This window comes from Marmota flaviventris, chromosome 3 (assembly GCF_047511675.1).
Source record: "Marmota flaviventris isolate mMarFla1 chromosome 3, mMarFla1.hap1, whole genome shotgun sequence".
Classification (NCBI taxonomy): domain Eukaryota; kingdom Metazoa; phylum Chordata; class Mammalia; order Rodentia; family Sciuridae; genus Marmota; species Marmota flaviventris.
This window is the reverse complement of record NC_092500.1, coordinates 165,339,251-165,352,941: the sequence shown is the minus strand read 5'-3', so window position 1 is coordinate 165,352,941 and position 13,691 is coordinate 165,339,251. Positions and strand designations below refer to the sequence as shown.

The following is a 13,691-nucleotide window of genomic DNA, read 5'->3' as shown; positions in this document are numbered from 1 at the left end:
CCCCGAGGAGTGAGATTCAGAGGAGGATCAAAGGGAGAATATTTACTGTTTTACGTATGTATTTCTGGACTGCTCAAGATCTCACAGCATGCATGTGTTATTTTTGTATCTAACGAATGACAAAAATATCTAAAAGAGATGCTGGATGGAAAAAGGAATGCGCAGGGCTGAGTGAGGGCACCCTGGCTCCCAAACGGACACCCTTTGCCACTCCTGCCCGTGGCCCCCCAGGACCTGCCGCCGGGTGCCTGGGAACTGAACGCGTGCACGTTTCCCGGCAGGTCTGGCTCCCGAGAGCTGTCAATACACGTGAACTTTGCTACTCGAGCTGAGTTTGCTGAAGGTACTTTGATATCTGAAGTGGTTCAGAGGAGAACCCTAGAGGCAGAGCGAGACGCGTGGGTGCTGGGGAAGAGGACAGGGGTCCCTCATTGAACACCTAGGAATCCAGAAAACATGGCAGCAGCTGACCCGGAGGATTCCTCACTGTGTGCCCAGCACAGCTGTGAGCGTCTGTTTTTCCTTCCTTCTCAAAAGCAGGCCTGGCCCTGTCCAGGGAGGATGACATCTGAAGAAACCACGCCTGGCCACAGAGCCCAGAGGGCCCACCCAGGACCTCCTAAGGCACAGGAGGAGCCCCAGGTCACCCTCTCAGGAGGAGAGACCTGCACGGGTGGTCAGCAGCATCCTCCAGGGAGGCCCGGCGACGGCTATATTGAGACCAGAGGTGTCTAATTAAGAGTTGTACCGACTTCTGTCACGCGGAAACAGCTGTGCCCTGGTGGCAGGGGAACGTTCCTTTGCCAAAGAAAACCTGGCCAGCTCCACCACTTCCTGCCTGGTGACTGTGGGCCTGTGGCTCGGCGTCCTAGAGCCTCAGCATGTTTGTGTAAAGGATGGAGGTGGTCACGCTGGCTCCCTGGGGAGCTGGAAGATCAAATGATACGGGTACAGGGGCTCCCAGGCCACCCATGACTGCAAAGGTCTCCTCACCCCTGCTGGGTGCCCGGGAAGGACTGACAGAAGGCCTCGCTGCTCAGCACAGGCCCCCTGTGCTGGTAGCCATGTCAACCCTCGGCCACTTGCGGGCTTCAACGTGGCCTCGCCATGCAACCTCAGGCAGGCCCCTGAACTCCCGGCACTCGGCTTCCTTCTTTTAAGAGGGTTATGATTATAGGACCTGCCTCACAGGACTTAGGGGAATTAGATTCATATGAAAGTTTCCAGCAGGGTCTGGCACAATTATGTAGCCAATAAGCGTGAACTCCACCATTAGAGTTGAGTTGCTTTAAGATCTATTGTTATTTCAACTGGGTCCGTTGAGAACCCTGGACATAGAGACAGGCAAGTAGCACCTAGGGCAGCTGCCTAGGGCTTCCTTGTTTAACACACAGGAATACAGAAAAGACATTAACATCCGCTGAATTCTCACCATGGGCTACTTACTACTCTAAGCGCTTGAGCTAGACTAATTTGTTGAATCCTCATTTGAACCCTGTGAAGGGGATACCTGCAGGAGGCTCACTGTAGAGGTGGGGAAACAGAGGCACAGGGAGGTTGCGCAACTTCTCCAAGATCGCACAGCCAGGAAATCAAACCCAGACACTCTGGTTCTTAAACTTCTACCCTGCACCATTTCCCATGTGGCCTCCCGGGGTCTGCTGGTCAAGTCTGCTCAGCAACTGTGCTGAGAACAAGCATCCACCTTCCCTTAGTCCTCAGAGCCCCATGCCCTCCAGCACCCAAAAAGCAAAGGCTTTGCCGAAGAGGGAGGCGTCGCTTCTGCCTGGCTGGGCAATGGGAAAGGAGGAGGAATTTGGGTTGGACCCTGAAGAACAGGAGGGACTTCTGAAGGCAGGCGGGGGATGCTGCCAGCTCCAAAAGACATTTGCAGTTCTTATCTTCTTGGCTTCCCTGCACTGTTTGCCTGCTGACCATGAGATCCTTAAAACACTCTCCTCCTCTGCTTTGTTGCCTGGGAACCGCTGTGGGTCCTTGGCTCAACTGCTAATGGTTTGTGCGCAGAGACTTGGGGGATCCTAAAAGAAGGCTCTTTCCCATGTCTGGCATACTCGTGACGTGCACAATTGTATAAGATCCACCTGTCATTCAAACTCTGGCAATAAGCTCAATACTGGGCAGCAAATGAAAAACAACCTCCCAGCAGCCAAAATAGATGTCAAAGTCCACCACTAGAGCAGGTGGCTCTACTGAAAGTTCACTGATGAAAGATCAGACTTTGGAGTCAGGTAGTGCAGAACTAAGTGCCAGTGGCACCACTGCTACCTGAGTAAACCTGGGCAGGTTCCCCAAGTGCTATGAGCCCCAATTCCCTCATCTACCCAGGAGCGATGACAGCACCCAGCTCTTAAAATTTTGGGGAATAGCGAGGTGGTGTGTGTAAGACGCCCAGGACTTTGCCTGGCACGTCATTGTTATAATAACAAAGACGGGGCATAGCCAGTTTAAAACAGTGCAATTAAAAAAAATATATTGTTTTTTAGTTGTAGATGCACACAATATCTTTATTTATTTATTTTCATATGGTACTGAGGATTGAACCCAGTGCCTCACACATGCAAGGCAAACGCTCTACCACTGAGCTACAGCTACAGCCCTAAAACAGTGCAGTTTTTAAGTGGGATGCAAAAGGAGAAGGATAACAGCAAAGGGAAAAAAAAGGGGGCCATTATTATTCTAGCCCACCAGCCTTCAATGTCAAGGTCCCCATGGTGCTAGCCTGGGTTCACTCACAGCTAGACTGCTTTCTATTCGATGCATTTCTACAACCAAACATTGGTCAATATGGAATTTTTATCCTGAGCTCACTTCCCCTGGTGTTCCACACAGGCTTTTGAGAACTGGTGAGGGTCTTCTGGGAATTACGGAGGGAATGGACCAGCAGCACAGACAGGCTCCTGGGGCAGGGCCAGGTGTCCACTAGAGAGCTGGGGCACATGCATCCAGGGACAACAGGGAAGGAAGCTGATCCTGGCCAAGCCGCCTCACCCTGCTGACTAAGCCAGACTCCTGAGCAGGATAGAAAGCAATCCCCTACCTGACTTCATGCTTCTTGGGGCCTGGACTGTCTCTGACATCTGAACGTCTCTGGTGTCTGGCCCAGTGCCAGACTACCAGGCACACATTAGCTGAAGAGCACCAAAGGAATCATTGAAATACCACAGGGTTTTAGAGCAACATACCATACGGGATCTCGGATTCATGTGTCATCATCTAGGTTCTGTGTGATCTTGGGCCAGCTACTAAATCTTCCAAATCCATTCTCTCATACCCAAAACAGGGACAACTAGGTCTATAACACTGTTGTATTAATTAAAAGTCAACACATGTAAACAATTTAACACATGCTGGCATGATGAAGTATGCCTGGAATGCTAGCAATTCGGAAGGCTGAGGCAGGAGGATCACAAGTTTGAGGCCAACCTCAGCAAATTAGCAAGCCCCTAAGCAACTTAGTGAGACCCTGTCTTAAAAATAATAATAATAAAAAGAGCTGGGGATGTAGCTCAGTGGTAAAACACCCCTGGGTTTAATCTCCAGTAGGGGAAAAAAAAAAGAACTAAACATATGCTCAATAATTGTTTGTTGTTTTTTGTTATTATTATGATTTGCAGGTGATATTTCCAAAGGCTGGAGTAGTGAAGACCCTTGGCAGAGGGAAGAAGGAAGCCAGGTTCGGTCAGTTGGAAATAGCAGAAAGGATTGCAATTTTAAGTGAGATTTGGAATGAGAAGAACATTCCCTTTTGAGGAAAGATGGCCAAATGCCAGCGCAGAGAGAAGACAAAATTACTCAGTTCTCAATAAAAGTATGTCCCACGTGAGAAGGATCTTCAGATTGCAAAAACTAAACCTCAGCATCATTCACAGAGGAAGAAGAAACTGTTCAATAATGCATCAGAACAAGAGTCAGTGACCACCTCTCTCACTGCATTTGTCCCTAGGCTCACAAATGACATCAGAAGACACTCAAATAACTTGCAGATGTGATCAGCGTGTGTAATCTTGAGAACTCGGAGCAGGAGCTTTCCCCATCTTCAAGTGGGGTGTGGGTGTGTTGGGAGTGTTGGGAGGGGGTTAGGAGTGGATTCCGGGAATTATAAACCACTGAGCTGAATGTCAGTCCCCAACGAAACAGATGCTCTGTGACCATTTAGAAAAGAAGAACTTGATGGCGGGGCCCAGCAAACACATTTCTCTCCCTTTTCAAAGCGGTTTTACCAACTGGCAGAGCAGGGCTGTCAGCTGCTAAGACAGTCCAGCTTAGGTACTCGGTGCTTATTAACCACTTCCTGTGCCAGGGACAGAGAGATGACAAAGGGGAGGTCTCAGGAGACACGTCCCCGTCAACAGGTAATGATGTTAAGTCATGACATTGTCACAAGTCATTGCAAGTGAATGGATCCATGTCAGTTTGAGGTAGATCTGGGATCTGCTTTGGTTTGTGTCCTGTTTGACATTTTGATCAGAGAGCAGGAAGAGGACGTGAAGACCTGCTTGTCAAAGGAGCCAAGGCACAGGTAAGAGGCACAGCCACCTGCTGGGTGGTGGGACTCCACACTGCAGACAAGGAGAGTAAATCTTGTAGCTCACTCTTGGGAGCATTTAGACTCTGAAGGACACGATGGGTCCAGGAGTGCGGAGAAATCCAGACTCCATGTGACAAGTCCATGCATGGGTGAGGAGGCAGGAGAGTGGCCTCCCAGACTGGGAGGGCTGACTGGGAAACAGGAAGACGAGTTACAATGAATTGCTCTGGAGGGAAGGACTGGGAGATTTCAGGGATAATGGGTCCCCTCTTTATTAAGAGCTGGCTAGAGAATGGATAGAATATTCTGAGAAGTAGTGAGCCCCTCATCACCTCAGGAATTCAAACCAGGCTAGTGGACCCTGCAGAGGACGCTGCACTGGTCTCTGGGGCGCCTTGGCCACTCGGTGTCCGCCTTGCTTGCCTGCGTAAGCCGCAGGAAGGGCAGACTTCCTACAGGAGGATGGCTGAGGCAGTCACAGTCTACCCCAGCCAGCCCCACAAAGGTAGCAACTGTGAGAACCAGGCTCACCCCCAGGTAAGAGGGACAGAGGCCGAGCATCCTCTTTGGATCAGGAATGATACACAGGTGACAGGCAGAGGAGAAAAAGAGAGAGAGACCCAGGGTCACAAAGTCAGATCCCTGGGGCCAAGTCTGTCGGGTCCCAGTACCAGGGAGCATGCTGTGGGAGGCCTTTGCCTGGGCCCTTAACTCTTCCCGAACCACAGCTCATCAGAACTGCAAGGGCCCTTAGGAGCCCCTGGCCCAAGCCCTGACGAGGCAGATGAGAGCCTCCGACAAGGGCAGTTCATCCAAGGCCACCCAGTCTATCAAGGACAAGGCTGGGATGGAACCCAGTCCCGCCAAGGGTTCAAATCCCACCTCACTCCTTGTCAACTGCGCGACCTGGGGCGAGTTTACTTAACCTCCCTGCACCTCATTGCCTGTCTGTGAAATGAAGACACAGGGTGGCTGAAAGAATGGCAAGGGACCAGGTGACAAGCACCTAGGAAAGCACTCAGGAAGAGATGGGTAGTCCAGCGGCCCTGCACGGCAGATGCTCACAGCAAGGCCATCTGGAAAGGGGTGCCGACTAGGTCCCTGAGGGGGGAGGAGGGCTGCCAATGGGCAGAAGCCCCTCCTCATTTTGTGCCCCGTGGGACTTGTGGTCACCGGCGTCCACACTGACCCCACATGGGAGAAATCCCTGGGCTGAGGCTCCTCAGAGGAAATGCTCTCCCACTCCCAGGGTCCTGGGTTACCTTCTCCCCGGGCGTGACTGAGATGCGCCAGACGCAGTGCATGTGGGCCGAGTAGCCGTTGGGGTACTCAGGGGAAGAGAAGTTGCCTGTGCTGTCTTGTAGGGTCTCTCCACAGGCTGTCAAGGAAAGGAAATGACTGCACAGCGGGCTGCAGGCGCCGAGTTCCCCTGCCTTCTGGCTCACCCCCCCCCCCCCCCCCGAGCCCCGGCATCCTTTGGGGGAGAGAGGAAGGGCTGACGAGGGGGGCTGGTCCTGTCCCTTTAAAATCCACCCTCCTCCTCGCATGGGCACACCATCCTACCTCCCAGGGCCCACTGCTGCCAGGGTAACGGGATGCCCTGTCATCAAGGCAACATGGGCTCCAGAGTTAAGGTCAAGCTCCTGTGGTGGGCCTCGGTTCCTCCTCGCGCCCCCGGAGTGGCTTGTTCTCCCCCTTTTCTACTCCTACTGTCTACTCCTCCCTCTCCCTGGCCCCCAGTCCTGAGCCCCTGACCCTCCCCTCCTCTGCCAGCCCCAGGATGTGGCTCAGCTTCCCATACCACCTGATCCAGTTCGGTTCCTTGAGTGAGACCTGGCACAACCTCCACATGCCTCTCCCAACACCCTCCTCTAACACTTACAGCTGCGACCTTCTTGGTGGCCCCAGGCCCTTCCCTCCACCCACCTGGCCTGTCCCTTCCCTGCTCTGACCTGGGCACTTGTAGAGCTTGCGGGCCTGGGCGATATCCCCCTTGCTGAGCCGGGTCCTTTGGCCAATGGGAGGCTTCACCCCATTCACCTCGTACTTGGGAACGATGGTGTCCAGGAAGATACCCCTGGGAGGAAATGAAGAGTGTGAGTGGGAATCCACTGGAAGGTAGGTGAGGAAGGAGAGGTGGCTCGCCAGCGTGCCCCCACAGGTCACGACCCTGCCAGAGCCCAGACATTCCTCGGCAGGGTCAGGGACGGGTGGAGATGTCTCACCCTGTCATTAAGCTGCCCACTGACCAGCAGCCACCCTGCCCCGTGGCAGCCATACCACAGGAACTGGTATGCTTTGGGAGGTCAGAGACCCAGTCCAATGATGCCCTGGGGACCCTCCAGGTGCCCCAGCCTCAGAAGAGCTGCAGGCCCTAATCCATCCTCTGGGCATCTCTGCAGCCCCACCCAGCTCCTGCCTTGGTGGCCCCTCAGGCTGATTCAGCCCCTGGGAACTTCCCCTGATTCACTACCAGGGCCAACGCTTCACCCTGATGACAGGGCGTTGTCTGAAAGCACCTGGAGCGAGGCCAAAGGGCAAGGGCAGGTTCCACCGTGGCCAGCCCAGACCACAGGGACAGTCCCACCAACTCCCAATCCACCAGTGTCCCTGTCCTCCAGTTCCTGGTAGCTGAACCCCGGGTGTTTGCATGTGGGGGGAGCAGAAGGAAGGAGGAGCAGGCAGCCCTGCCTCCCCAGGGCCCCTGACTCACACCCAGCTGGGCAGATCGCAGCAGGGGGTGGGGATGCAGGGGAGGGGGAATATCAGAGGGTCTGTGGGTGTGGAGGGCAGAGTGACCTCACTACTCCTCCCTGGCCTTGGTTCCCTCAGGTCTGGAGGCAGGAAAAGTGTGTCTAGAAGGAGCTCTGAGAAGAGGGGGGAAGGGCCAACCCCTGGACAGGGATAGGGGATGAGGAAAGAGCCAGGCTTGGGAAAGGCCAGTCTGGGAAGGCCCATGAGGAGGGACGGGTCACTTCCCACGCTCAATGATGGGAGGCAGGGCCACCCCTCAGGGGCTCTGGCTGTGTCTTCTGGGAACCAGGGCAGGGTGAGGAGGGTGTCTTGTGAGCTGGAGGTGGGGGTGGTCCAGGGTAGAAGCCAGGTGTGCTCAGTGACAGGCAAAGAGCCTGGGCTGGGCCATCACCCCACCCCCCCCAGAGCACTCCCTTGCCCTTGAGGCCTGCGGCAGAGGGTGGGCCAGTGCAAAGCAGGAGGTGAAAAGGAAACGGCTTCCAGAAGGCAGGGCTGGGCGGCTCCACAGGAGTCCAGCCCATCTCTCACCTGGAGAAGGTATTCCGGGCGTAGTGCATGATACTGTCAAAATCATAAGTCTCCCCTAGAGACTCCACTTCCTGGATCTCCATCTTCAGGAAGTTATACTCCTGCCCTGCGAAGACCAGCAAAATGGTATCGGGGAGGCAGGAGCCTGTGTCCTCCCTGTACCTGCCGAAGGCCCCCTACCTGAGGGCCTGGGGAGTGGCCAAGGGCAGCCTCGGGGTGGGGAGACTCTGCAGAAGAGTCCTATCCAGAGAGAAGCCAGTGAATGGAGGGACCTACTGGAAGTGGGCCCAAGGAACTATGGGAAGGGACCAGTGGATTAGAGAATGTCTGGCGGACAGAGCCGGTAGGCGGGAGGGGACAGGAGAGGGAGGCTGAGGAAAACAGGGAAGAAAACCCTAGAAGATAGAACTGGCAGAGGGCAGGAGATGGTGGAAAAGTGAAGGGGAAGGCCTGCAGGAGCATCCGGGCCTGGGCTGCTGCTACCCCCACTCCACCCCCCAGGCCAGCTGAACCTGCACCCGGGCAGCTGCTACCAGCCTTGAGCAGATGGGGGGGGGGGGTGTCCTGACCCAGGCCGAGGTCAGCAGGTGCAGCTTCCACCCACAAGGGGACCCAGAGGTGGGGCTGGGGCAGGAGGTGCTTCCTACCTGGCTGGATGTTCTCTCGCACAATGGAGACATGGCGGTCCCGGTCAGGCCTTGTGTGCTCGTGCCAGAAGCCAATGACGTGGCCTAGCTCATGGACCACAATGCCGAACTTGTCACAGTTCTTGCCGATGGAGATGGCCTGGGGGCCCCCACCACGGCGACCCACGTAGGAGCAGCACCTGGAGGGCGGGGCCAGCTCAGGGGGGCGGTCCCGAGCTGGGGGAGTGCATCCACTCAGGGGCCGGGCCAGGCTGCCAGGTTGGCAGGGGAGTGGAAGGGTGGGGGGGGTCCCTGAGCACCCAATGCCCAGGCTGTGTGCCAGGGTCACAACAGGGAGATGCCCCATGGTGGGAGGGGATTGGCGCACCAGTTGAGGGCAGTAGCAGAGCCCAGGGCAGAACCTGGGGGAGGGTCATGGCCAAGAGTGCGGTGCCCGTGGGTCCCTGCTCACCCGCAGGGTCGATAGGTGAACACAATATAGCTGTCCTCGTCGGTGCGCTCCAAGAAGGTGACACAGGTGTGCTTCTCCCAGTGCCTCATGGCCTGCCGGAAGACCGCTCTCTGGCTGCCTGCCGGGAGGAAGGAAGCCAGGCTATCACAGTGCCCAGGTGGCCCACTTCCACGCGCTGCTAGAGTGAACCAGCCATTCTGAGAGCACACTGCCACAGACAGGCCAAAGTAGCAAGGCCAGGACCGGATGCAGGCGGTGCCTGGGCCCCACAGCAGCACACTCACCAGTGAAGTTTCCCCCGATGACAAAGGGGATGACCCCATCAGGCCACACACGTTCTGGTCTGGAGGTTGCTGCCCGCCGGCTCCGGGGCCTGCCTCTCCATCTCCCCTGGGATTCCCTCTGAGGCTGCCCACTAGCTCCCTGGCAGCCAGGGGCAGAAGAGTTTCCTGGAATTAAAAGAGGAAAGGCTTTGGCAGCAGGTGGGTGGAGGGCAGAGGGAGGAGACAAAGCCCAGCAGGGCCCCCTTAGTTGTGGATTCTGTATCTGTGAATTTGCCTACCTGCTAAAATTCATTTGTAACCCCCAAATCAACTCTCAGGGCTTTCACGGTCACTTGTGGCCAAGCACAGAGCAGGGTAAAAGTTCTTACCCAGCGTGTGCGTTCCCCGCTGAGGCTGACCGAGGTGACGTTGCTTTGCTTCAGCTCCCCTACTATAAACAAGTGTCCTTTTTAAGGTTTATTGAGTGCCATGTTCTTTGCATTTTGGTGCATCTTGTAGATGATTTTGCCGTTTAAAATAGTTCTCAAGTGTAATATAAAGTGCTACCTCATGTCCCCAAGGGCAAGAAGGCTGGGAAGTGTTCTACAGAGAAATGCATGTGTTAGATAAATTTGTTCAGGCCTGAGTCAGTGCTGTTGGCTGTGAGTTCATGAATCAACTATGTATTAAATAAGGTGTCTTTAAATGAAATACACATAAGACAAGGTCATGTGGTGACCAGTTTAAAAAAAAATGTGACCAGAAGCTGGCAGAGCCCACGTTTCCCCTGGAGCAATGATTCAGTATTCGCTAATTCAGTGTTTTCAGGGACTACACAGAATACAAAGTTCTACAATTATGGTGAAGTTATGCTATAACTATTCATAACTACCATCAATGGCAAGAATGGCTGTGATTGCAAAGGAGAACAGTAATGCATTCATTTCCTAGGAACTGTAAGGACCTAGGGGATCTGAGATTTGGAAAATGTCCCTTCTCATCTAACAAAACCTGGTATCTATGGAGCATGTGAAACTTTATGTTTTCTCTAAGTTTCTCAGAGTCACATTTTCATGTGACATCACAGCATTATGGGATGGGGGCAAGTGCCATTACCTACATCTGACATATGAGGAAACTGAAGCCAAAGCTTTGCCCAAAGTCACCTCATGAGTTGGCTTTGTGTGGCTTTCCCCTGCACCATTCTTACTAGTCTCCACTAAGGTTATATAAGCCTCCCTTGTCACCAGGCCACCAGGTCACTCTCTGATGCCAGTTGCCCTCTGGGTTAGTTGACCCTTACTCCCAGGTTGCCCACACTAAGATCCTCGCTCCTGCTGTCAGGATGACTGCTGGGCAGGCCCTGGTAGGCATCTCCACCCTTGGGCTGTCGGGACCTGCCCCAGGCCACCTGCAGCACAGCAGTGACAAGCCGCTGCCCCTCCATAGATCAGTAAGAAGGTGAGAAGAGCCAACTCAGCCCTGGTCCTCAGTCCTCCGTTCCCCCTCTCCACACACAAGTGCCACAGGAGTTGGTAGGTGCTTGGATCACCAGGGAGAGAGAGAGAGACCATCCCTGACCTTGAGGATTGTAGGTCCAGCTGGGGAGATGAGCCGTGGAAGCAATTCCCATGTGGCATGGAGAGATACTAACAACCCAGGTACCGAGCAGGAAGGGCACAGAACGCGGAGGTGCACCATCACGTCCAGGAGACGGTTGGAAAAGTCATGAATGAAGCTCCTGAGAAGGGCCCCAGAGGATGCTGGGCAGTGGGACCAGCAGGCCCAGGGGATTACTTGTTGGGCACAGTGGCTCAGATTTGGAGAGAGAAGGATGGGTTCTATGCCACCAACAAGCTATATGATCTTGGGCAAGTTGCTTTACCTCTCTGAGTTTAAACCAGGAGTTGTCCTGACAGACACCTCTGAAGGTATTTGGGGACAGTCAAGTTAGACAACACCTCTGAAAGTACTTTGTAAGCTGTAAGCAGGAAGCTGGGGGCTCTTAGGCCCTGGGTATGACCACACTTCCTACTCCTCCTGCGGAAGGATAAAGATATTCCAAAGGAAGACAAGCCCATGTGCTGGGATCAAGTTCATGGCCTCTGAGCTGGAAGGCTCTGGCTGGGAACAGGGGGATCCCTTGTTTCCCCAAGTCTGGAACCCATTTCTGGGACACAGAGGGCTGGCCTGTACCTGCTGTTTTGATGGACGACCTACGGGCCATGCGTGGCCTGAAATCCGCAGCCCGCTGCACCTGGAAGGCCCTCAAGTCCTCCTCGTCCAGGGCAATGTCCCCAAGAAAGGCAACTAAAGAAAAAAAGAAGAGGTCAGGGGCTGAGTTAGTTCTCTTACCTGGGACTGGGTGCAGCATGTGATAGCCCTGACCTGTGGGCACACCCGCCCAGTCCCCACAGCAACTCCGACCCTCAAATGCCACTGGAGGAGAAAAACAAGGGCAGTGACAGATCAGCTTCTAGAATCTCTTGTGAGATCATGCTCAGTTTTAGCTAAAAGACCAGCAACAGCAGGGTAGGAGATACACACCATGCTTGTTCAAGGCAGAAGGACCACTGAGCCCAGGGATTTGGAGAACAGCCTGGGCAACAGGGCAAGACCCTGTCTCCAAAAAGAAAAAGGGCTGGGAGTGTAAGTCAGTGGCACTGTGCCCGCCTGGCATGCACGATGCCCCAGCACCACAAAAAATAAAACAATAAAATAAAATCCTGGCAAAGTGGATACCAACCCCTACCAGGCTGTGATCTCCACAAGGACACAGTGTATCATTTATTCCTTCATTCTTCAGTCGACACTCAGCACCTGGGTCAGGCACTAGCCAAAGATTAGCAAGACAGAGCAGTAGCCCGCCTTCTATAACCCACAAGTGCCTAGATACTGACTTAGAGAATTCCAGACGGTTTGGAGTACAGCGCTCTGGAGAAAATACACTGGGGCAAGATAGTAGCGTCTATACTATGGTCTGCATAAATGCACCCCCAGAGGTCCCTGTGCTAAAGGCTGTTGGTACCCAAGGAGGTGCTAAAGGGAGGTGCTTTGGACCTTTAGGGGGTGGGCCCTTAAGGGAGGCCATTAGGTCATTAGGGGTGTGCCTTTACAGGGGACTATGGGCTGTCCCTTCCTTTTCTCCTTGCCTCCTAACTGATGAGGTGAGCAGTTTTGCTCTGCCACATTCTTCTGCCATGATGTGCTGCTGCTGCCTCATCAGAGGCCCAAAACAATGTCCTCCACCGTCTTAACTAGAAACACCAGAACCAAGAACTAAATGAACCTATTTTCTAAGTCAATTATCTGGACTATTTTGTTATAGTATCAGAAAACTGACTAACAGAGTCTGTTTGTATGTTCATAACTTTGGCACTGTGCCAAGAATGTGGTGTTCACACAGCAGATGCCATTTCAATCAAATAAAGGGGAGGACATGAATTATAATACAATGCAATAAGAACTGGGGCAGGTAGACACACTGGGAGTTTCCCAGCTGGCAAGAAAGGGTTAACAGTTCTCAAGTGATTCCCATTCTCAGTCCCCTTTCTGGAGAAGAAAGGCCCAGGGGAAGAGACCCCCCCTCCCCCAACAGGCCATTTTTATTTCTGGTGTTGGGAAGAGACGTTTCTGGAGTCATGGGCTGAGTTGCCTGTGTTCTTTTTTTTTTTTTTAATACTTTTTTTTTTTTAGTTATACATGGGTACAATATCTTTATTTTATTTATTTTTATGTGGTGCTGAGGATCGAACCCGGGTCTCACACATGGGAGGCGAATGCTCTACTGCTGAGCCACAACCCCAGCCCCCCCTGTGTTCTTTTTTGAGAAGTCTAGAGCAAGGGGAAGCAGAAGCCATAGAACTGGCCACTTTGAAGGAGCCCAGCTGTGAGCTTCACAAGGGCTGGGCTAAAGCCAGGGGTGCGAGTTGGAGGTGCAACCAGAGCAGCTTCCCTGTGGCCCCGCCCATGGTGACATCTGCTTCTCATCCCGGCAGAGCACTGCACAGGCCAGGCGGTCAGCATTACACAAATTGTTTTAACCTTGAGGCCTTACACACAGGTCTCTCCTCCCCAGCTGGCCCCACTGGGTGGACACATATACAGTTACTTCATCACACAGAGAATCAGACACATGTGGTTAGTGTTCCAATGAACATATGGTGACATTCACACCCTTGCTGTCAAATGCAGAGCCATCAAGGTCAGACACATAGGTCCCTGCACATGCAAGTGGTGCCCAGCACGGGGCCTTTGGGTGGAAAGCACTCAGCGATGCTTTTTTGAATGAATGAAGCACCACGCCAGTATTCTGACCTGCAGATACATGCCAAAGACACACACTCCCTGAGACACAGATCAACAGAATGGGGACTGACTTTAGCAGTCACCTAGCCAATCATCCATTTTACAGGGAAGGAAACTGAGGCCCAGAAGGGAGCAGATTTAACTGAGACCTTGCTGCTGGTTGCCAGAAAGGCTGGATTTGTAATAAGGCT

The 13,691-nt window shown here is 53.6% G+C and overlaps 1 protein-coding gene across 3 annotated transcripts in view; it reads right to left on the bottom strand.

Moving 5' to 3' along the window:
• Bmp1 (bone morphogenetic protein 1) overlaps window positions 1–13,691 on the bottom strand; it is a 41,348-nt gene that overhangs the window by 21,546 nt on the left and 6,111 nt on the right. For all 3 annotated transcript variants that reach the window (XM_027927028.2, XM_071610564.1, XM_071610565.1), the window contains exons 2-8: window positions 11,389–11,502; window positions 9,214–9,378; window positions 8,930–9,047; window positions 8,479–8,657; window positions 7,832–7,937; window positions 6,502–6,626; window positions 5,812–5,927 (exon numbers count right to left, since the gene is read on the bottom strand). In XM_027927028.2, the coding sequence (XP_027782829.1) occupies window positions 5,812–5,927; window positions 6,502–6,626; window positions 7,832–7,937; window positions 8,479–8,657; window positions 8,930–9,047; window positions 9,214–9,378; window positions 11,389–11,502 (923 nt within the window). The remainder of the gene's footprint in view (window positions 1–5,811; window positions 5,928–6,501; window positions 6,627–7,831; window positions 7,938–8,478; window positions 8,658–8,929; window positions 9,048–9,213; window positions 9,379–11,388; window positions 11,503–13,691) is intronic.